This window comes from Canis aureus, chromosome 29 (genome assembly GCF_053574225.1).
Source record: "Canis aureus isolate CA01 chromosome 29, VMU_Caureus_v.1.0, whole genome shotgun sequence".
NCBI classification, from domain to species: domain Eukaryota; kingdom Metazoa; phylum Chordata; class Mammalia; order Carnivora; family Canidae; genus Canis; species Canis aureus.
In genome coordinates, this window is record NC_135639.1 from 24,591,634 (window position 1) to 24,614,293 (window position 22,660).

Here is a 22,660-nt window from a genome sequence, read left to right on the forward strand (position 1 = left end):
GTTATGGCATGTTCATCTCCAAACCATGAGAACAATGTGGGGGGGAAAAAATCACACTATGTTTCTTCTGCTCCATGTGAGGTCCACTGATGAGTAGAGAATAACAGATACTGGTTAGAGTCCTAAGGAGAGGCCTTAGTATCAGATGAGACATGCATCTTGCTCTGACGCAAACCAGTGGGGACCTGTAGAATGTCATTTGTTCACCCTGTGACTTCGTTTACCCCAGCGGATTCTTTGACTCTGTGCCTGTCTGCCGGTTTTTTTCTTATCTGCAGGAAATAGGCACAACTAAATTAAAAGAACATTTAGTTAATTCTTACCTCTGGATGTATTCTTTACGTTTCTGAGCTAGGTATTTCTTCTTTAAGTTCATCAGTTCATTGGTAAGCTTCTCGATCTCGTATTTGTATTCTTGGCTCTGTGATTCATACATATTCAACTCTGAAGACAAAACCTAAAGTGACAAAGAAAGCAGCATTAGCAGAAGATACACAGGGGCACCTGGGTGGTTCAGCTGGTTAAGTGTCTGCCTTTGGCTCAGGTCATGATCCCAGGATCCTGGGTCGAGCCCCACATCGGGCTCCCTGCTCAGCAGAGAGCCTGCTTCTCCCTCTCCCTCTGCTGCTCCCCCTGTTTGTATGCTCTCTCGTTGTGTCAAATAAATATATAAAATCTTTAAAAACCAAAAAAAGCAGAAGATATGCAGTGAGACAAGATCCTGCTGCCATTTACCTCAGTGAAGCTAGAGATGCAAACCCGTGCCCAAGTGTAAGAGCTAATCCAATCCCTTCTGCCAGTTGTCAGTTCCCAAGATCTGCATGGAGGTAAAAATCTGACTGAGGTCTGAAGACTCATAATCCAGTGGCAAACGTGGTGAAAAGAACTCTGCTTAAAAGAACTATTAGGGCTACATTCAACAGGCTCACACACGAATGATATAATGTGTTTCAGGTATATTGTGAGCAGAGACAGAAAAACTCCCAAGCATGCAGTATAAAATTGCTTTTAAAGCCTTTTTAGGGATCCCTGGGTGGCTCAGTTTAGCGCCTGCCTTTGGCCCAGGGAGTGATCCTGGAGTCCCTGGATGGAGTCCCACTTTGGGCTCCCTGCATGGAGCCTGCTTCTCCCTCTGCCTGTGTCTCTGCCTCTCTCTCTCTCTCTCTCTCTCTCTTCTCTCTCTCTGTCTTTCATGAATAAATAAAATCTTAAGTAAATAAATAAACAAATAAAGCCTTTTTAAAGAGCATTCAGGGAAGTCCTCACCAGGGAGAGTGATTCATTTGAAGATTATAGTAAAAATTATTCCAGAATCATCCTGCTGCCACCACCGCTAAGTAGGCATTCAGCTTACATGCTTTCCTAGGTTGCTGTTCTGCTAAATGTCTATCACCTCTTTATTGTGCTCTTTGGGACTCTTCACAGGTTCCTTCTTTCTCCCAGCATGGCAACATTCACCTCAGAGAAGCAGGGAGCTAAAGCACGTGTAATAGGAACCCTGATTTTCTGCCTCTTCCACTGTACTGTCCAATAAATGCTACTGGTCTCAGTTGAGCAAGAAGACTGGGAATTTACTCATCTGAACAGGATGTGTAAAGCATGCCCAAGCTAGGGGTGCACCCCACAGAAACCAAAGAGAAAGAAGAAAGGTTACCATTCTAAGAGGCACACAATAGACGAATTTGTTTTTCCTCTTGCTCACTATTTTAAAAATCTGCACAAAAGGGAGATCTTTGTCTTTTGAGTGTTCATCTGCTTCTGCACTCTCTCCCTTAATGGCTGTGAAAACGATTCTGACCATGCTATCATGAGCTGAAGAATAGGACTTTCATGTTGGGAGAAAACCTGCCTTGATCATTAAAAAATTAGGAACAAAGACTCTGTTTCCAAACAATGAATATAGTGTTTCCTAAAAAAGCCCAGAAAATGAGGACAAACTAGCAGACAGGCTCAGGTCCACCACCTCTGAACCTCTTCCACCAGGAGTCACATTTCATCAGAGTGAAATTCTGAATTTCTTGAGTTAAGGGGTTAAAATACCAGAGGGCTCCTGTGAGCCATATAATGCAATCTAGCGCTGAGTGTAGCTCTCTGACAGCAGTGTGAAGACAGACGTGTGCTTTTCTAATCTATACCCACTCCTGAGAAAATAAACTTTTATTTTGTTTAGAATATACAATTGTTTAAAAGGATAAAAATAATCAAAAGATTATGCCTCGTGCAAAACTCAAATTACATCTCAGGATACTCATATGCAATAAACACTGTGAGTGATAAGTTGAAAATTAATGTTCTAATTACACATTTGTTTCATCTGCCTTTTTAAAGTAGGAGGAGGTGATTTTACAATGTCCTATTTGTGAAAGGATTAGTACTATAGGGGGCATCTACATTACCCCAGGCAGAAAGGCAACATTATTACCCTCCTTGCAGCAGATAAGTGCCAGAACTCAGCTGGTGTGTGCTACATTCTGTGCATGCATGTGTGTGTATGTGTGTGTGCGTGTGTGTGTGTGTATAAGACTTCCCTGACATGCCAAGAATACTTAACCACTTGCTTAGGAGGTACAGCTCCAGATATGATGGGAACACACAGTTTTTGAGAAAACTTTTAAAAGGCACATGTAATAATAAAACATTCCATCTCCCCAGCTGAGGTTCTGAAGTCACTTAGAAGGGAATTTATGCTAACAGAATTCTAAAATGATTTTACCTTCCTTCATAGCGACTTACTTGAGAGATGGTCATGAAGGAAGGCCCTGGGGGCTAGGGACTAGCCTGTGCTTTCTGAACATTTATTGCAGGTGGAATGGAAGAGCAAAAACCTCCTTCGGCACAGTGTTCCGCTTCAGTGGATGATGGTGTTGAAACATTTCCTCTGTTCTTTCCCACTGTCCAAGATCTCTCACTCATCTTGAGATCATCCCTACACACCCCATCTCCCAAACTTCCATTCTGTTGCCATCATCCTCTCTCGAACTTTTTCTCTATTTGCTGACTTCCCTCTTTCAGAAACAGAGAACCGTGGGGTCTATTAGTCTAGACACAGGGGAATAAGGCTGAGATGTGGTTGTTTCTCCTGGGACTGGAATTCTTAAAAAAAAAAAAAATTTAAAGCCAACCTCTGTGGCATGCGGCATTTGGGAGACTGGCTCCTTGAACTGAGGCAGTGGACTCATCCAGCTCCCTGGTGTGAGGCTGTCCACCTGCCAGGAAAAGGCAGAGGTTTCCACTTACTTTCAGCTGCTTGGTCTTCTCCTGCAGCGTGTGGCGATAGATCTGCAGCTGCTCTGCAGCCTCGGGACCAGGCTGCCGGGCCAGGATGTGCTTTAGTTCCACATAGAGTTTCTCCTTTTCCTGGTGAAGAGCATAACCACAAGGGAGATAAACAGCCCCATCACAACATGGAAAGTGCCTGTACCAGCATATGGTCAAGAGAACTTGGGACCATCCTAAGGTACTCTGGAGTGCCACGCTGATTACAGTCTGCAACATACAGTCTGATTACAATCTACAACCATAGATTCTATTAAAGTGCCTCAAAACAACTCTGGCTAAAGGCTTAGGATGTGCCTGGCATTTGAATACAAATAATAAGACAAATGAGGAAGGGAAAGTCTCTCTCTACCTCAACTTACAATCATGTGACTGAGAGACAAGGGCAGCGATAGAAGGTTTGCACAAGTGTCGTGGCCAGTAAAAGTAGGAAGTAGGGGAATTTTCACAAAGATGTCATTTGAATTGTTGCTTGAAGAATGAGTAGGAGTTTTCCCCAAGCAGAGAGAAGAAAGAAAAACTTTTTAGGCAAAGGTTCAGAGCCAGGACAGGGGAGAAGTGAGTCTAGTCCAGCACGTGCACTGGGAGGGAGCAGTGGAGAGAAGAGGTTGGGCTCCTAGGTAGGTTTCAGGCTAGGGGTTTGGGAGGAAAGGATGAGGCATGCCTGGGAAATAGCTCCAGCAGTAAGACAGACAACAGAGTAAGGGGACTGCTCAGGGCACCAGGATAAACAGAAGATGAAAACAGGTAGACCTAAGGCAACTAGGATTGAAAGGAGGTAGATATAATAACATTCCTGAGGTAGAATCAGTGGGATTTGGTCAAAGATCAGACAAGTGAGAAAAGAAGGAGCAGAGCCAAGAAGACTCCAAGGCTTCTAATATGGACACCTTGGGGGCTGGAAGGTGGTGGTAATGGATGCAGGATGTAGGAAAGAAGGAGTGTGGAGAGGGGGGAAGAAACTCTTCCCACATTCTCTTCTGATTATCAGTGGGGTCTGGATATGCTGAGCTTGAGGTGTTGTGGGCTATCGAGGAGTTGAACTGAAGTTAGAAATGGAGATTGGTCATGGCTAGAACCACAAGAGTGGCTCTATCAACCCCCAAAGAGGCTATCTCCCAGGACAACGAGATCTTTGGGAGAGTCAGCATATCAGGGGGAGGCAAAGAAGAATGACCCAAAGAAAAGGGGCAAGAGAGAGTAACTGAATGTCCCCCAGCCAGGAAATGGCAATGTTTAAAAAAAGAGGCATAGGGCGCCTGGGTGGCTCAGTTCATTAAGCATCTGCGCTCGGCTCAGGTCATGATCCCAGGATCCTGGGATTCAACCCTGCATTGGGCTCCCTGCTCAGCAAGGAATCTGCTTCTCCCTCTCCCTCTGCTCCTTCCCACCCTGCCTGTGCTCTCTCTCTTTCTGTCAAGTAAATAAAGAAAATCTTTAAAAATAAAAAAAGAACCAAAAAGGGAGGCATGATATGAGTGGTCAGTGATACCAGATGGGCAATGAGAAAAAACTGGAGAGGGGTTGAAAAGGGCCTTGGGGAGGCCTATTAGGATGACACCATGACCTTAGAGAGTTTGCAATAACACTAAGGAAGCAAAAGTCACACAGCTGGAGAACAAATCAGGAGTAGGAAGTAAAGAAAGTTAGTCTTTTAAGAAATATGACACAGGAAGAACAGAGATCTAGAAGTAGTGTGAGAGAATAGGTAAAAAAAAACTAAGATGTGCACATTTGTAGAACTACAAGAAAGGGCTTTCTAGGAACCCAGAGCAAATCATAATTTTGTAGTTGAATTTAACCAACAAACAATATAGAATTCCCATTTGTACCCTAAAGTTTAATTGCTTGTAAGGTGTTTTCAGATTCTTGAACTAAAAAAACTACATACAAAGGAAGATTTATTTCTTAGGCATCTCAGTTCTGCATTCCCATTTCTCTAAACTGCAATAATTTGAGCAAACATTGATAAAGACTAGTCTGTCTACTCATTTGTCTCTGTACATATTTATTTCCTTAAGGTAATTATGTTAGAGAAAAAAATATAAGTAAAAGCCCTCTCTCAATAAGTGACACATCCAAGCAAATGGAAACTAATTTTTACCTGGAGCTATGTATTCTTAGCACTGTCATCAAATAATCTGTTTTTGACAGAGGACATGAGAGTCAGTAAAAAAATAAAATAAAATAAAAAATCGGTAGAAGAAAATTCATTAACTACTCATTGTTACCATTTGTTTTAGATTTTCCTTCCCCCTGGCTGAATTATAGAAATTTTATCACAAATAGCATGACTCTACTTTCAGAAGAATGCATGCAACTTAAGAATTAGTTGGATAGAACAAGATTCTGGAGAAACATGTATCCAAAAATAATACTCACCATTTAAGAAATAATTCCAGAAATGACAAGGAAATCCAAAAGCCCGTGCAAAAGAAAACTTGAACAAATAGAATTACAAAGTGGTGATTTTCCTTTGTTGTACAACACCTCCCGTCACACCTTATAATATAATCTTCCCAGTAAATGGATGTAGCAAGCAATGGGAAAGATGTCAGGAGGTGAGTTTATTTTCTATAGCCACTTAATGCCTGCTCTGTTGGAGAAATAACATTTCTGACAAGGCTTCAAGATTCAATTTGGAGAAGGTAATAAATACGTGGAGAAGCCCATGAAACTGTTTTGTCCGTTTCTTTCAGCTCCCCTTCCTCTATACCAGAACACAGGTGGGCTTGAAAAGTAAAGAACCCCACGAAGACGAGGAGGAAGCAATCTGGTTTGGGATATAATAATGTCTTAAACTGAAAAGATCGTCTTACTCCAAGAACCTTCGAATGTTTCCCAGGCGTAACACTCTTCAACCACTCTTGGCAGGAAGGAAAGAGACACAGAGGAGAGAGGCTAGAAGAAGCAAATATTGCTACCTCGTCTCATAAGTGAGAATCCCAAGGTCAATAGGAATGAATGGTGTATCCAAAAGCCCAAAGTGTGACAAGTCAAAAACCCAGTCATGATATACTCGGGAATCACTTTTCCCATGCAATGCCTCCTCTGGGGCTTGAAATATTATAACCCTGAAAGAATCTGGAGGAAATCGTGCTACCTAATTCCTAAAGGCTACACGATACTATCAGTAGAAGGATGGAGATAGAAGATGAAATTGTTTGGGCAGCCAGAGGAAAGCACGTAGAGATAAGAGCATGACTCAGCTCCTGGCACCCAGGGCCTAGACCAGTTGAGTGGGCTCCACCCACACCCTCTAACAGGACGTGCAATCTTCATGTACAGGGTGAATGAGGCCACCATGTAGCGTGTCTTCCCCTATCTCTGCTTCCCAGTTTTTTCCCAAGGCCATAAAAGGAATTGAAATGGATTTATTCTAAAAAATAACTGAGCGACTGAACAGTGAGGACTCATAAGTGTGGAGAAAAGTGAAGAAGCTTAGTGAATTACCATTAAAACTGTTGCAGCACTCAAAGTCAAAAAGTTCTAAGTTACATCATCCAGGCCAAGTGATGCATGTGTGTTGGCGGTGGGTGGAGAGAATACCAAATGAATACCAAGACAGTGGAAACGAGGAGAGCAGAGGGGAAAGGAGTGGGGGACAGCGGCTGAAATGCATTACCAGGCTTCAGTGTGCACGAATTTTGGTCTGTGTTTACAACAGAAAACCTAACTGATAAAACCAAAGTGAAGACCGGTCAGCATTAACATTCTAGCTGTGTGTATCATACAGATTTGTATTTTGGGAGAGCGTTCTGGTAATTTAGATAAATATGGAGTGTTTGATGGATTGAAGGTCTTAAGTACGATTGTTTTCCAATTTATTTCTCTCCTAACCCTCTACAAGGGCCAACCAAGCTCTTCAAACATTGTGCAATGGTGTGTATAATAACCCCATTTAGAGACAAAGCGTGCAGTTCTATTATAAAGAGAATCTATCTTATGCAACAGAGAGACTCATTAGGCTGTCCGATGTATATTGTCTCCATAAGCCAGCAGTGGCAGAACCAGCTGCCTTGTAATACATATCCTGTCCTTCTTCGTTAAGCTGCACTCATTTCTTTTTAAACCAAGTCAATTAATTTGTCACTGGGTTAGAAGCACCATATGTCAATGAAACATCATAAGAAAATCATAAATAGTTTATTATTTCCCCACCAACAAAAAAAATGCATCTTCAGGTTGGCATTTCTTTATTTATTCAGAGTGTGTTCACAACGCACATCAATATTACTTCGTAGCATGCCTTACTCTCTAAATTATTTTGTGAACAGCTATACTGGAAAAAAGCTAGACTCTCAACATCAGGAGACTAGCTCTCACTTTGGCTGAGCACGACTTGCAAGCATAAAACATATTATGTCCATCCTCGAAATGATGCTCCCTTGCTAGGCATCCCATCCTCTCAGTTGGACAGACTGTCAGACATGGTTATGGATTCTTTTGCTGCAAGAGTCTCTGCCAAGTTATGCTGGATAACAGCATGGCTCATTATTAACATTGGCTGAGCATAGTGGTAAGAAATTAATTGCAGTATTAGCCTCAAATAATGCTGTCATTACATGGTGACAGTCTGTAACCCCAGATTGGAAACTCCAAACACGAAGTCACTCAGACTTCAGGTGTTTGTATTTTATCTGACAATAAATTAAAAGCCTACATTCTGAACAGTCTATGCAAATAGGAGTCAGTGCTATTCTGGGTACAATTCAGAGGAAGAAATGGAGTTTCTCACAGACCTTCTTTCCCCACTGAGCTACAATTTTATATCCACTGTCTGTTTATATTCCCTGTCTTTTGCTCGGCATCTTCATCTGAAAATAGAAGATAGTTCGCACTCAATGTGTACCTTAACATCTCTTCTTCAGCTCACCTACTTGAGGCAATAACTGATTGAGAGGAACTAATTTATTCTGTTTTAATCTAAATCTGTGCTTGGCAAATGCCAGTGCATTGATTCTGTTCACCCTGGATTCATCAATTTGCTTGGGTGAGCGTTGCAAATAATTGTTTCACCCTGAGAACTAGCTAATTCATGTGAATCAGGCAACCTTGCTCCTGCTCTCAAGTCACATGCTTATCTATACCCACCAGGGTGAAAGCCACTCACTGAGATGCTTGGATACCATGTGCTCCAAAGAAAGAGACATCACCTTATCTTCACTCTAGCTCACCCATGGGTTCAAGATGAAGTTGGTTTAAAAAAAAAAAAATCCCTCAATCACTACTTGTGGGAGAGCCAACTCCACAGAATATATAGAAAATCTTTTTTCCACACTGAGGGGGGCACTTGACGGGAGGAGCACTGGGTGTTATACTATATGCTGGCAAATCGAACTCCAATAAAGAAATATATTAATTAGTTAATTAATTAATTAATTAAACAAATAATTCATTGATATTAAAAAATAAGAAAGTCTTTTTTTACAAAATGTCAAAATACCATTTATATCACTTCAGTATTTAATACTTATGAATCCATTCTTCCTCGTTGCATTATGAGCCTTAAAGGTCAGAACAATGGTGGCTTTTTCTGTGTGTCCCTCATACCTGCTATTGTGTTCTACTCATTCTAGGTGTTTGATAATTTTGTTGCTTGAAATTATAATGTCAGCAAACTATGCTTATCATATTTTAGTAATACACATCAACAGAGGTGAGATATATTTATGTTGAGAACTTTTACTTAAATTAGAACATTGGGTAACAACACCCAGTCAGCAGAGCTTATATAATTCACCCTAACGAGCTAGTTGGTCCTATAAATCATATACCTTTGAGTGAAACCTTATCATCATGCATGCTGTGTATAACTCATGAAAACAATTGATATACAGCCTTGATCTCTTAGTAAAATGTTTATAGTGGTTTCTGATAGTGCAACTGGTTTCAAATGTTTCTTCTAATTCATAAGACTGGCAAAGGTATTTACATTAACTGGTTCTGAAGCTCTGCTTGTATATGTATGTACATAGAGACACAGGAAAATGCAAGCAAACTAAATAACGCACGTAAACCAAATAATGTGTGGACTTTTTAAACAGCCTCCTTAATCACAAGAATCCTAATTGCACACATAACTTTCTTCTACAATTAAAAAAATGCATTACACTTTTTCCTGTTTGGTTTTAGTTTGTTTTCCACCTTCCTACCCCCACCCATAATCCTTAAGAAAAGACTAAAGCCAAATTTAAAATTTTAAGCAAAATTGCTTCCCCCTTTATATGAAGACAACTCCAGAACACCATCTAATTTATCTAGAAATGTCTCTTTTCGTTAGTAGGAAAATAAATTAGAAACTCTGTAAACATATTGCATTTCTATCTAGCTTTAGGAAAGGGAAAATAATGGCTGATACCTTGGGGCTTTCTTGTTTATTAGCTTTATAACGAAAATGTCAGCTAACCTGAACTCTGGACCTATCTTGTTTATGGTGTCATGAAGTGGTAAGGCCCCCTGGAGAGGCTGGGAGATGCTGGATTTGGGGATGAAACAGAATTACACAGCTGAGTTCCTCATGAGAAGGAAACTATTTAGTTACACAGTGGTTCTTGGCTCTGGATGTAGATGATTAAGTGTTTTATGAGGCATAGGAGAAATCTGCACATGCTAACCTTCACCGTTTTTGTAATAATAGGGAAAATGCTTCTGGTGCTTTCTAATGTAAACAACACAAACTTTCTTGAGAGATCTTTTTCAATGGGTTTTGTCCCAAATGCAAATATATGTTTGTGAAGTCCTGGATGGTATAGAATTGCCTAGACCAGCCTGAACTTCATTACCAAGACTGCTGGCTTGTTTTACCCTTGCACCTTACCTCACAACTTAACATATGTGAAGAATTTGCACATATTAAGTAATGATGGCGTTGACTTTTCTTAAAACCTATAATGAAACAGGTCTAGAAAAATTCAAGTCCACTAAGTTTTTATTTAGTGACAGCACTACACATATGATTGTGCTAGTTTCATACAAAGATAAATAAGGTCCAAACTTCAAGAAGCTCACTTTTCAGCAGGAGAAAAACAAATAACTAAGTTATAAAATAAGACAGAGTATTGCCAGGTCTCCAAAGAGGTGCTAGGAGTAGTGTGCAGTGTGTGGGTATGTCCAAAAATAGAGACAAAATTCATTTGATGGACTGTAGAAAGGGAAATATTTCAGATGGATCTTAGTGGGAGTAGTAGTCATAGCAATAATATTTGCATTCATGAATTAGAGAAAGGACTCATTACCAAAGGACAGACTTAATTGATAAAGACACTTAAAGGTGATCCACCTAAAATGTGATCAATTTTCATTATAAATAGTACAGAAAAAGGTTTGAGACTTTTTCCCCCCGAAAAATTGATCTAAAAGTCAAGAATATCTTTAATTTTTTATTTGAGTATTTTGTCTTATAATTTTAAAATTTGCATTTTAATTGTAATAATGTACAAGTACTGGATCAATTAAAACTATTGGGTTTGGGGGCACCTGGCTGGCTCAGTCAGAAGAACACACAATTCTTGATCTCAGAGTCCTGAGTTTGAGCCCTACATGGAGTATAGAGATTACTTAAATAAACTTTTTTAAAATTATTGTTTTTTTTAAGATTTATTTATTTGAGGTGAGGAAAGGGGAGGGGCAGAAGGAGATAGGAAGAGGATCCCAAGCAGAATGCATGCTGAGCTGACACAGGGCTCAATCTCACAACCCTGAGATCTCCACCTGAGCCAAAACAAAAAGTTGAATGCTTAACCGACTATGCCATCCAGGTACCCCTGGGTATTTTTTTTTTTACATAGCTAACAATATTATAGTACAATTTTACTTCCTTCATATGTCTTACTTCTGCAGTACAACTCTTTAATTTTTTTATTATGTAACAACCATACGAAAGAATATACAGTATATATGACTATAAAGCATAATAATAAAATGAAATCCTTGATGAATCCATCACACAACTTATGAAATAGAATATCATCAATACCCAACATTTGTGTAAACCCTTCTCCATCCCATCCCTGTGCCTACACAACTGCCACCATCAGCCAAGGTAAGCACCATCTGAATCTTGTTACTGTCATTCCCTGGTTTTTTCCATTTGGTTTTATCATACATCTATTTTTTTAATTTTGCTTTGCTTTGAGCTTCATAAAAATACATCCTGGCATGCCTAGTTCCTTTGACTTGCTTGTTTTACTCAAAATAATTGGTAAAATATTTATTGATGTTGTTGTGTGTCTTCCATACATGCATTTTGTCTGATATTCTGTTGGGTGAAAATTCCACAATTTACCCATTCTCCTGTAAGTGAGCATTTGGGTTGTCTCCAGAGTTTTGTTTATATCAATAATGGTGCCATGAACATTCTTGTGCATGTCCTCAATTACAAGGCTTCCCCATGTAGACCTATAAGTGGGATTACTGCATCTTAAAGATATATAACTGTTCAACTTTGTAAAAGAATGTAAAATGAAGAGGTAATGGATCTATACCCTAAAAGCTACAGAACACTTCTGAAAGAAATTGAGTAAGACACAAAGAGATGGAAAAATATTCCATGCTCATGGATTGGAAGAATTAATATTGTGAAAATGTCAATGCTACCCAGGGCAATTTACACATTCAATGCAATCCCTATCAAAATACCATGGACTTTCTTCAGAGAGTTGGAACAAATCATTTTAAGATTTGTGTGGAATCAGAAAAGACTCCGAATAGCCAGGAGAATATTGAAAAAGAAAACCAGAGCCAAGGGCATCACAATGGCAGATCTCAGGTTGTATTACAAAGCTGTGATCATCAAGACAGTGTGGTATTGGCAAAAAAAAAAAAGACACATAGATCAATGGAACAGAATAGATAATCCAGAAATGGGCCCCCAACTCTATGGTCAACTAATACTCAACAAAGCAGGAAAGACCATCTACTGGAAAGAAGACAGTCTCTTCAATAAATGGTGCTGGGAAAATTGGACATCCACATGCAGAAGAATGAAACTAGACCATTCTCTTACACTATACACAAAGATAAACTCCAAATGGATGAAAGATCTAAATGTGAGACAAGAATCCATCAAAATCCTAGAGGAGAACACAGGCAACACCCTTTTTGAACTCAGCCACAGTAACTTCCTGCAAGATACATCCATGAAGGCAAGAGAAACAAAAGCAAAAATGAACTATCGGGACTTCATCAAGATAAAAAGCTTCTACACAGCAAAAGAAACAGTCAAAAAAACTAAAAGACAACCTACAGAATGGGAGAAGATATTTGCAAATGATAAATCAGATAAAGGGCTAGTGTCCAAGATCTATAAAGAACTTCTTAAACTTAACAGCAAAGAAACAGTCCAATCTTGAAATAGGCAAAAGACATGAACAGAAATTTCAGAGGAAGACATAGACATGGCCAACAAGCATATGAGAAAATGTTCCACATCATTGGCCATCAGGGAAATACAAATCAAAACCACAATGAGATACCACCTCACACCAGTGAGAATGGTAAAAATTAACAAGACAGGAAACAACAAATGTTGGAGAGGATGTGGAGAAAGAGGAACCCTCTTGCACTGTTGGTGGGAATGTGAACTGGTACAGCCGCTCTGGAAAACTGTGTGGAGGTTCCTCAAAGAGTTAAAAATAGAACTACCCTATGACCCAGCAATTGCGCTGCTGGGGATTTACCCCAAAGATATAGATGCAATGAAACGCTGGGACACCTGCACCCTAATGCTTATAGGAGCCATGTCCACAATAGCCAAAGTGTGGAAGGCACCTCAGTGTCCATCGAAAGATGACTGGATAAAGAAGATGTGGTCTATGTATACAATGGAATATTACTCAGCCATTAGAAATGACAAATACCCACCATTTGCTTCGACATGGATGGAACTAGAGGGTATTATGCTGAGTGAAGTAAGTCAGTTGGAGAGGACAAACATTATATGGTCTCATTCATTTGGGGAATATAAAAAATAGTGAAAGGGAGTAAAGGGGAAAGGAGAGAAAATGAGTGAGAAATATCAGTGAGGGAGACAGAACATGAGAGACTCCTAACTCTGGGAAATGGACAAGGGGTGGTGGGAAGGGAGGTGGGCTGGGGGTTGAGGTCACTGGGTGATGGGCACTGAGGGGGGCACTTGATGGGATGAGCACTGGGTGTTATATGTTGGCAAGTTGAATTCCAATAAAAATATACAAAAAATAAAAGAATGTAAAATGATTTTCCAAAGTGCTATATAAAAACCCCCAACGATCTGCATCTTTGCCATTGCTGAGTGTCACCAGGCATCCCTAAACAAAAGACCTAACTAAATCTCTATACCTAGAGTCCTATCCCCTGAAATTATGAAATAATGTATATTAAGTGGCCAAATTGGTGGTAATTTATAACAAGGCAATAGATAACTAATACAGACATCTTAACTTTTGTTCCTCTAGAAGTAGTAAAAAAATATCTCAAAGTGGTCATATATTTCATTTCCTTGCTTATAAAAATAAGGTTGAGCATTTTTTTTAGTTTATTCATAATTTGTGTTTCCTCTTCTGAGAAATGTCTATTTCACACACATTGTTTTCCTGTTTTCTACCATTGTCTTTTTCTTACTGGTTTGTAATTCTCTATATATTCTGGATGAAGATATATAAAGTTTTTGCCTTGTTTTCTTTATGACTTCTTTTGAAGAGCAGACATTCTTACTGATAAGGTAGTAAGATTTATCCATAATTTCTTTTATGGTTAATGCTTTTTGTATTTTAGTTAAGTACTCAGACCAATTATTTTTAAAAGACTTCCCTTAGAAAAAATATTCAAAGCCTTCATTAATTTCTCCCAAATCCCCTCTTAATCCTTTGATATTTAAAACATTGTTTTGAGGTACCTACACTTAAAATTGCTTGATTTTCTCTTTTACCAGATGCTGACTTGCCATTGCCTTTGATATGATTCTAGAATTTATCTAGTATCACTTGCATTGACTTCAAGTGATCTGGAATCTTTTGCAAAGCTTACAATTGCTTTGCATTATATTTGCATTTCTTGTTGGCTGATAATAACACTGGACAATTCTACCAAAAAAAGAGAGATCAATGATACCAAGATGCGCAGGAATCACTCACATGATGCTGGAAGGGATGTCTGAGTAGGTAACAGTCATATAAATGGCAAGCTCATTAGTGAATATATTGATGTGAAAATATTAACTTTTCTGTGCAATCTCAGAATTTGGTAGAACTGGACAAAAATATTCTAGAAAAGAGTAATAGAAGCAGTCACAGCAGCTCTCATCTACAGAACAGGTACTATGGGTATGCCAAGCATGGTGCTCAGTTCAAATGTGGCATTTCTTTTCTTCTTTAAAATTTTATTTATTTATTTGAGAAAGAGAGCATGAGAGAGAGAGCATGAGCGGAAGGGAGGGGCAGAGGGAGAGAGATAAGCCTACTGAGCCTCCCAGGTGCCCCTCAAATGTGGCATTTCAATAACTCATCACAGGAAACCCAAGAAGTGATTGTTATTATCTCTATTTTCCACATGAGAAAGTTGAGGCTCAGAAGTGTCAGTGACTTATCTAAATAAAACAACTAGAAACTGGCAGAACCACTATTTGAACCTATAGAAAATAGAGCATGTCACAGATTGAGAAAACCATATTTTATAACTAGATGTGTGTATAGATACATAGATACAGATATAGATACAGATAGATATGTACAGGGGCACCTGGGTGGCTCAGTAGGTTGAGCAAAGGCCTTCAGCTCAGGTCATGATCCCAGGGTACTGGCATCAAGCCCCACATCGAGCTCCCTGTTCAGTAGAGATCATGCTTCTCCCTCTCCCTCTGCTGTTCGCCCTGCTTGTGCTCTCTGTCAAATAAATAAAATCTTTTTAAAAATATAGATATATATAAATATGTGTGTATACGTATATATGTGTGCATGTATGTATATATCTCCATCCTTGTTATTTTTTTAAGATTGTATTTATTTATTCATGACAGACACACAGAGAGAAAGAGAGAGGCAGATACATAGGCAGAGGGAGAAGCAGGCTCCATGCAGGGAGCCCAACATGGGACTTGATCCTGGGTCTCCAGGATCACACCCCAGGCTGAAGGTAGCACTAAACCACTGGGCCACTGGGGCTGCCTTCCATTCTTGTTCTTAAGCATTACTCACACTGCTTCCTATAGTGGGGAGTAAAAGAAGTGGGAAGTAAAAGAAGGGAAAAATATAAACAAAAGTATAAAGGTTAGGAGGTGAGAACATAAAAGCATCCAGTAATCCTGCAGTGTATGCAAGAAAAGTTGCAAGCAACCATATATTACTCAACTAGCAAAGAAGACTATATGTGTCTTGAATGACAGATCGATGAGTATGTTTCCAACATAATAGGCAGTAGGAAACCACCGAGGGATTCTTGGTGAATAATATATTATGTTAATAACATTAATATATTATTTGTTATTATATACATGTATTACTGTAATAATTTATAAGACATATGTAAAATAGAATTAAAGACTGAGATTAAAAAGCACATATATTTAGATGTTGTGATATTTTCTTCCAACACTCAGTAGATTGTCTTAGGCCGTCTACATTGCAGAACACTGGTCTGAGATAACAGAAGTGAAGACTTACATCAGAAGAGTGGCTGAGGGAACAAACATATAAGGTTAGAAATAGATGCAAGAGCATGGGAAGATGGAATTAACTTGACTCAGCAACTGACCTGGTGGGAGGTGGATGGGGGAGTCAGAAATGGCTCTGTCATTTCAAGCCTCTAGATGCCTGAACAAGCTGCCACACCATGAATGTGCATATCCAAGCCAGGGAAGGAGCTGGCTTCAGGAAAAAGATGGTGAGCCCCATTTTAAGGAGTCAACAGGACATCCTTTTGACAAACATGTATTAAGGAAACTGAGGTTCAGCAAGGCTAAGTAATTTGTCCAAGATCACACACCTACAAATTAAAGAGCCAGGATTCTAATCCATGCCAGTATGACTGCAAGCCTGGACGAGCACACTCTTGGCTTCTTCCAACCCATCATCAAACACCTTGCCTCCACTATTCTCAGTCACCAGTCAAAACAGAGGGATGGCCAAGGTAGAGAGGAATCAGGAGAGAATAGAGCAGCTGTATAACTATACATCGACAATGACAGCTGCATAAAGAAAGGACCTTACATAGTCAAGTTATTAAAACATGCAATGGGGCCAATGAAAGGCACCTAAGGGAAATCTTGCTAACTTGGAAAATTCCTGGGAGTAGTACATAGTTTTAAATAAGCCAAATTCAATTTTAAAACAAATACTCTGATGGAATTATATACTCAAGTTGAAATAACTCCAAGTAATTTGGATTTTGTGATTAAATCCTAAAAAGCTTCCAAATAATCAGAGGACCATGACATTGACAGATTGGGCTCAGAGCAGAGAGGGCTCTGTCCTTGCTCTGCTCCTTCATGTTCCCTGTGCCCCATCACACTAAGTCATTCTCCCTTCCTGATTCACCAGGTTCTCTCAAGCCTTCTGGCCTTTATACTGGCCACCCACTCCTCTCTACCGCCCTCCCCCCACTTCCAGCTCTAGCCCTTGTCCAACACATCTCAGCTTTCAAAATGCTGCTCAAAGTAATTTCCACTGGGGAGCTTTTCCAATTTCCTCAAATTAACAGCATCTTTGATGTTACCACCTGTTGTCAGGTATTTTAACCTTGGGTGGATTTAGTCATAGAGTAGTCCCCACTTTCATGTAGAGGATATGTTCCAAGACCCCCCAGTGGATGCCTGAAATTGCAAATACCAAACTCTATACAGCCTATTTTTTTCCTATACATGGCTAGCCCTGATAAAGCTTGGTTTGTAAATCAGGTAGAGTAGGACATTAACAACAAAAAAGAACAATTACAGCAATATACTGTAATAAAAGGTAGGTGCATGTGGTCTCTCTCAAAACATCTTATTGTGCTGTCCTCACTCTTCTGGTGATGATGTGAGATGAGACGATGCCTATGTGATAAGATGAAGTGAGATGAATGATGTAGGCATTGTGACCTAACCTTAGGTAACTACACCAGCTTCTAGACAATGGTTGACCACAAGTAACTGAAATCATGCAAAGTATAATTGCAGATAAGGGGAAACTATTGTATTCTTCGGTTTATGGTGCCTTATCATCATTGGTTCCTCTTTAACTGTATATATAGCACAAATAATACTACAGTAAGCATTTCAGTGTGGCTGAGTTATGCACAACTGAGGGTTTTTTTTTTTTTATCAATTCCTAATGTTGAATTTCTGAGCCACATTAGAAGGCCTGTAATACATCGTACCAAATTCTGTTCTAGAAAGTTGGCATCAACACAGGGGCACCTGGATGGCTCAGTCAGTTGAGTGTCCAACTCTTGATTTTGGCTCAGGTCATGATCTCAGGGTTGTGAGATCAAGCCCCATGTTGGGCTACACACTCAGCATGGAGTCTGTTTATCCCTCTCCCTCTACACCCTCCTCCACACTCTCTCTCTCAACTAAATAAGTAAATAAAATATTTTAAAAAAGAAAAGTTGAGGGGAGCCTGGGTGGCTCAGTTGGTTAAGCATCTGCCATCTGCTTAGGTCATGATCCCAGGGTCCTGATATTAAGCCCCATGTAGGGCTCCCTGCTCAGCAGGGAGTGTGCTTCCCCATCTCGCTCAGTCCCTCCTCCAACTTGTGCCTGCTCTCTGTCTCTCATAAATAATAAATAAATAAATTAATTAATTAATTAATTTAAAAATCTTTTTTAAAAAGCTAACATCAATGCAAACTCTACCCGTGGTATATAAAAATGCTTATTGCCTGCATGTTCTCACCAGTACTAGGTATCATCACTCTATTTTTCATCTTTGCCAATTTGATAGGCAAAAAAACAAGAGATAATTATTCTTTTAATTTTCATTCTTTTGATTACTAGTAATGCCAATCATATTTTTATGTTTATTAGCCATTTGTGTTTCTTCTTTTGTGAATTATTTACTATGACCTCCAGCAGTTTATTCACAGAGGTGATTATCTTTTACAAATCAGTTTGCAAGGGCAGCCCTGGTGGCTCAGTGGTTTAGTGCCACCTTCAGTCCAAGGCCTGATCCTGGAGACCTGGAATCGAGTCCTACGTCAGGCTCCCTGCATGGAGCCTGCTTTTCCCTTTGCCTGTGTCTCTCGCTCTCGCTCTCGCTCTGCGTCTCTCATGAATAAATAAATAAAATCTTTTTTTAAAAAAGCAAAAAGCAAATTGACTTGCAAAAATTCTTTATATATTAAGGATATTAATCCTTTCTCTGTCATATTCATTGCAAATTTTTTGCCTTTCCATTTTTAAAGTATTTTCTTCTGGACTGATGATGTTCTCAAATTTTCATGTAGGTAAAGCTATTCTTCTTTTCCTTTGTGATCTTTGCCTTTGGTATAATACTTAGAAAGTCTTTGCCCTTCCCCTAGGTACACACCCTAGAGACATGCTTATACACGTGTACAAAAAAAACTTGCACAGGAGTGCCCACTGGAATACTTTTACGGTAGTGAATGTTGGAGGAAAATATCTAAATGTCCATCACTTGAAATATAGGTAGATATAGTAGAAATATACAATAGTAGGGTGCCTGGGTGCCTCAGTCAGTTGAGTGTCTACCTTCAGCTCAGGTCATGATCCCGGAATCCAGGGATTAAGCCCTGAGTCGGGCTCCCTACTCAGTGAGGAGCCTGCTTCTCCCTCTCTTTTCTTTCTGCCCATTCATGCTCTCTCTCACTCACTCTCTCTCAAACAAATTTAAAAAAACTATCTTATTGTGGTTTTGATGTGTATTTCCCTGATGGCCAGTGATACAGAGCATTTTCTCATGTGTATGTTGGCCATGTCTATGTCTTCCTCTGTGAGATTTCTGTTCATGTCTTTTGCCCATTTCATGATTGGATTGTTTGTTTCTTTGGTGTTGAGTTTAAAAAGTTCTTTATAGATCTTGGAAACTAGCCCTTTATCTGATATGTCATTGGCAAATATCTTCTCCCATTCTGTAGGTTGTCTTTTAGTTTTGTTGACTGTATCCTTTGCTGTGCAAAAGCTTCTTATCTTCATGAAGTCCCAATAGTTCATTTTTGCTTTTGTTTCTTTTGCCTTCGTGGATGTATCTTGCAAGAAGTTACTGTGGCTGAGTTCAAAAAGGGTGTTGCCTGTGTTCTCCTCTAGAATTTTGATGGAATCTTGTCTCACATTTAGATCTTTCATCCATTTTGAGTTTATCTTTGTATATGGTGAAAGAGAGTGGTCTAGTTTCATTCTTCTGCATGTGGATGTCCAATTTTCCCAGCACCATTTATTGAAGAGACTGTCTTTCTTCCAGTGGATAGTCTTTCCTCCTTTATCGAATATTAGTTGACCATAAAGTTCAGGGTCCACTTCTGGGTTCTCTATTCTGTTCCATTGATCTATGTGTCTGTTTTTGTGCCAGTACCACACTGTCTTGACGACCACAGCTTTGTAGTACAACCTGAAATCTGGCATTGTGATGCCCCCAGATATGGTTTTCTTTTTTTAAATTCCCCCTGGCTATTCGGGGTCTTTTCTGATTCCACACAAATCTTAAAATAATTTGTTCTAACTCTCTGAAGAAAGTCCATGGTATTTTGATAGAGATTGCATTAAGTGTGTAAATTGCCCTGGGTAACATTGACATTTTTACAATATTAATTCTGCCAATCCATGAGCATGGAATATTTTTCCATCTCTTTGTGTCTTCCTCAATTTCTTTCAGAAGTGTTCTATAGTTTTTAGGGTATAGATCCTTCACCTCTTTGGTGAGGTTTATTCCTAGGTATCTTATGCTTTTGGGTGCAATTGTAAATGGGATTGACTCCTTAATTTCTCTTTCTTCAGTCTCATTGTTAGTGTATAGAAATGCTACTGATTTCTCGGTATTGATTAAAAAAAGAAAGAAATATACAATAGAATCATCCATAGCACCTATGTATATCACCATAGATATTTCTCAAAAACATAATGTTGAGTGTGGAAAAAAAGAACAAAATGAATAATAATACATATACTGTAATGCCACGTGCATAAATATAAAGTACACCAAATAACTCTCTATTTTGCAGATGCATCAATTTGTAGTAAAATCATAGAAATACACTGAAGGAATATACATCAAATTCCTGATAGTTGTTGCCCCTAGAAAAGTCAGGAAAGAAATAGGACTTCAAGGGGGTCCACCCAAACTGAAAAAGCTACTCTATTTATTTTTTTAATCTAAAACAAATGTGGCAAAACATTAATATTCACCATTCTGGATGGGTGGCAGGTATATTTGTTCTTTCATACTTTACTTTTCTGCATTATAATCTTCCCCCAAATGAAAAAATAGGGGATTTCCTCTACCTTCCAAGAGTATATAGAAATTCACTTTTATTTTATTCTATAACTTTCTCAATATATGTAAAATTTAGTATGAGGTATGAAGTAGAATTCTAATGAGTAACTGAAAATGAGTGAGTGAATAAGCAAATGAATGATTCTTAACGACTAAATAATTCTCTGTCACTTCTATGAGCACCATCATTCAGATTATATAAACATACTCTGCAAATCAGAGAGAATTTAGTAGCCAAACTGAAACTCAATAATTATGGCCAAAAAGTAGATATATGCCAGTCAGTATGGTAGCCACTTGCCATATGTGGTTACCAAGCACTTGACATGCAGAGTCTGAATTGATACATGCTCTCATGTTAAATACATACCAGATATTACAGACTCAGTACAAAAAAAAAATCTAAAATATCACATTAATAACTTAAAATTCATTTCATGTGAAAATGATAATTATCTTGGATATATTTGGTTAAACAATCTATATCATCAAAGTTAATTTCACCTGATTCTCTTTACCTTGTTGTGACAACTAGGACATTTACAATTACAGATAAGGCTTTTTATTTATTTCTTGTTGGATAGCACTAAAATAGAGCAACAATATTGCTTTAGATCTAAAATTGTAGAAGAAAAAAACATGCCCAGGTTTCACATTTGCCTAATCTGAATGCAAACCAGCCCCCTCTTTATATAAATAATGGTATGAAACTAGATGAAAAAGTATGAGGTCATTACACTGCACAGCTGACAACTTGGAAAATTAGACCTTACACAAATTGTTCCATAAAGCACTTAATAAAATTTTAGGGAAGTGGAAAATTTTGTATTAAGTTCTGTAATACAAAATAGGCTCATTTCCAAAAGTAGACCATAAGGCGAGAAGGTGATGTGAAATACCAGAAAGAAATGACATTCTGTTGTCAGTCTCCTAATGTTTCTGCTGCCCCGTGGACAACTGCTGAATCAGCCCATGTTACTCAGTGATCCTGGGGTCCCTTTCTTTTTAACGTGGTCTCCTTTTGTCTGGACAGTGACAATTCTAATGTAGCCTTATTGACACTAAGATCCGGATGTGGACCAGCCACAGAGAAGAATCATGGTCAAGGAAAGCAACCAAAAAGTAATTTCAGACTAACTTCTGTAGATGCGCCAATGACTGTGAAGGGGGCGCCAATGACTGTGAAGGGGGCACCAATGACTGTGTTGGCACCAATGCCTATGAAGGGGGTATATTATCCACATCAAAACTTAAACCCCTCTTCTCCCATAAGCTGCAGCTGTTCTCACATCCTCAACTCCAAAATTCCTAGGAAAACTTCTTTCATGTGCTGCCCACATATTCCTTCCTTCATTGTTATCATGACTATATATCTCAAAAGCCAGGGGAACTGTTCTGACAAGGATAGATCTCTCCCCTGAGTGGGAAAGAAGGATTGCCAGGAAAAGAGCAGAAAGCCAGAGCTATGTCTAGTGAGAGAAGAGGGAAAAACTGTGAAAAAAATTTGACTTTTACATTTGGTGTCCTATCCACACCAGCCAAAGCTAGGAGTTCTATTTTTTTTTAATCATCAAGACAGTGTGGTATTGGCACAGAAAACAGACACATAGATCAATGGAACAGAATAGAGAACCCAGAAGTGGGCCCTCAACTCTATGGTCAACTAATATTCAACAAAGCAGGAAAGACTATCCACTGGAAAAAGGACAGTCTCTTCAATAAATGGTGCTGGGAAAATTGGAGAGCCACATGCAAAAGAATGAAACTAGACCACTCTCTTTCACCATACACAAAGATAAACTCAAAATGGATGAAAGATCTAAATGTGAGACAAGATTCCATCAAAACCCTAGAGGACAACACAGGCAACACCCTTTTTGAACTTGGTCACGGCAACTTCTTGCAAGATACATCCATGAAGGCAAGGGAAACAAAAGCAAAAATGAATTATTGGGACTTAAGATAAAAAGCTTCTGCACAGC

The 22,660-nt window shown here is 39.0% G+C and overlaps 1 protein-coding gene and 1 long non-coding RNA gene across 3 annotated transcripts in view; one reads left to right on the plus strand and one right to left on the minus strand.

The window, feature by feature from the left end:
• Window positions 1–7,835, plus strand: part of LOC144301152 (uncharacterized) — a 40,552-nt gene extending 32,717 nt beyond the window's left edge. Inside the window, exon 4 of one of the 2 annotated variants that reach the window (XR_013367954.1) lies at window positions 5,520–7,835. This is a non-coding gene — a long non-coding RNA (uncharacterized LOC144301152). Of the gene's footprint in view, window positions 1–1,425; window positions 1,934–5,519 lie in introns of those variants that run through there. The other variant, XR_013367953.1, reaches the window with a different exon arrangement.
• CFAP58 (cilia and flagella associated protein 58) overlaps window positions 1–22,660 on the minus strand; it is a 99,163-nt gene that overhangs the window by 4,295 nt on the left and 72,208 nt on the right. The window contains exons 16-17 of the mRNA XM_077877724.1: window positions 3,238–3,357; window positions 324–457 (exon numbers count right to left, since the gene is read on the minus strand). Coding sequence (XP_077733850.1) covers window positions 324–457; window positions 3,238–3,357 — 254 coding nt within the window. The remainder of the gene's footprint in view (window positions 1–323; window positions 458–3,237; window positions 3,358–22,660) is intronic.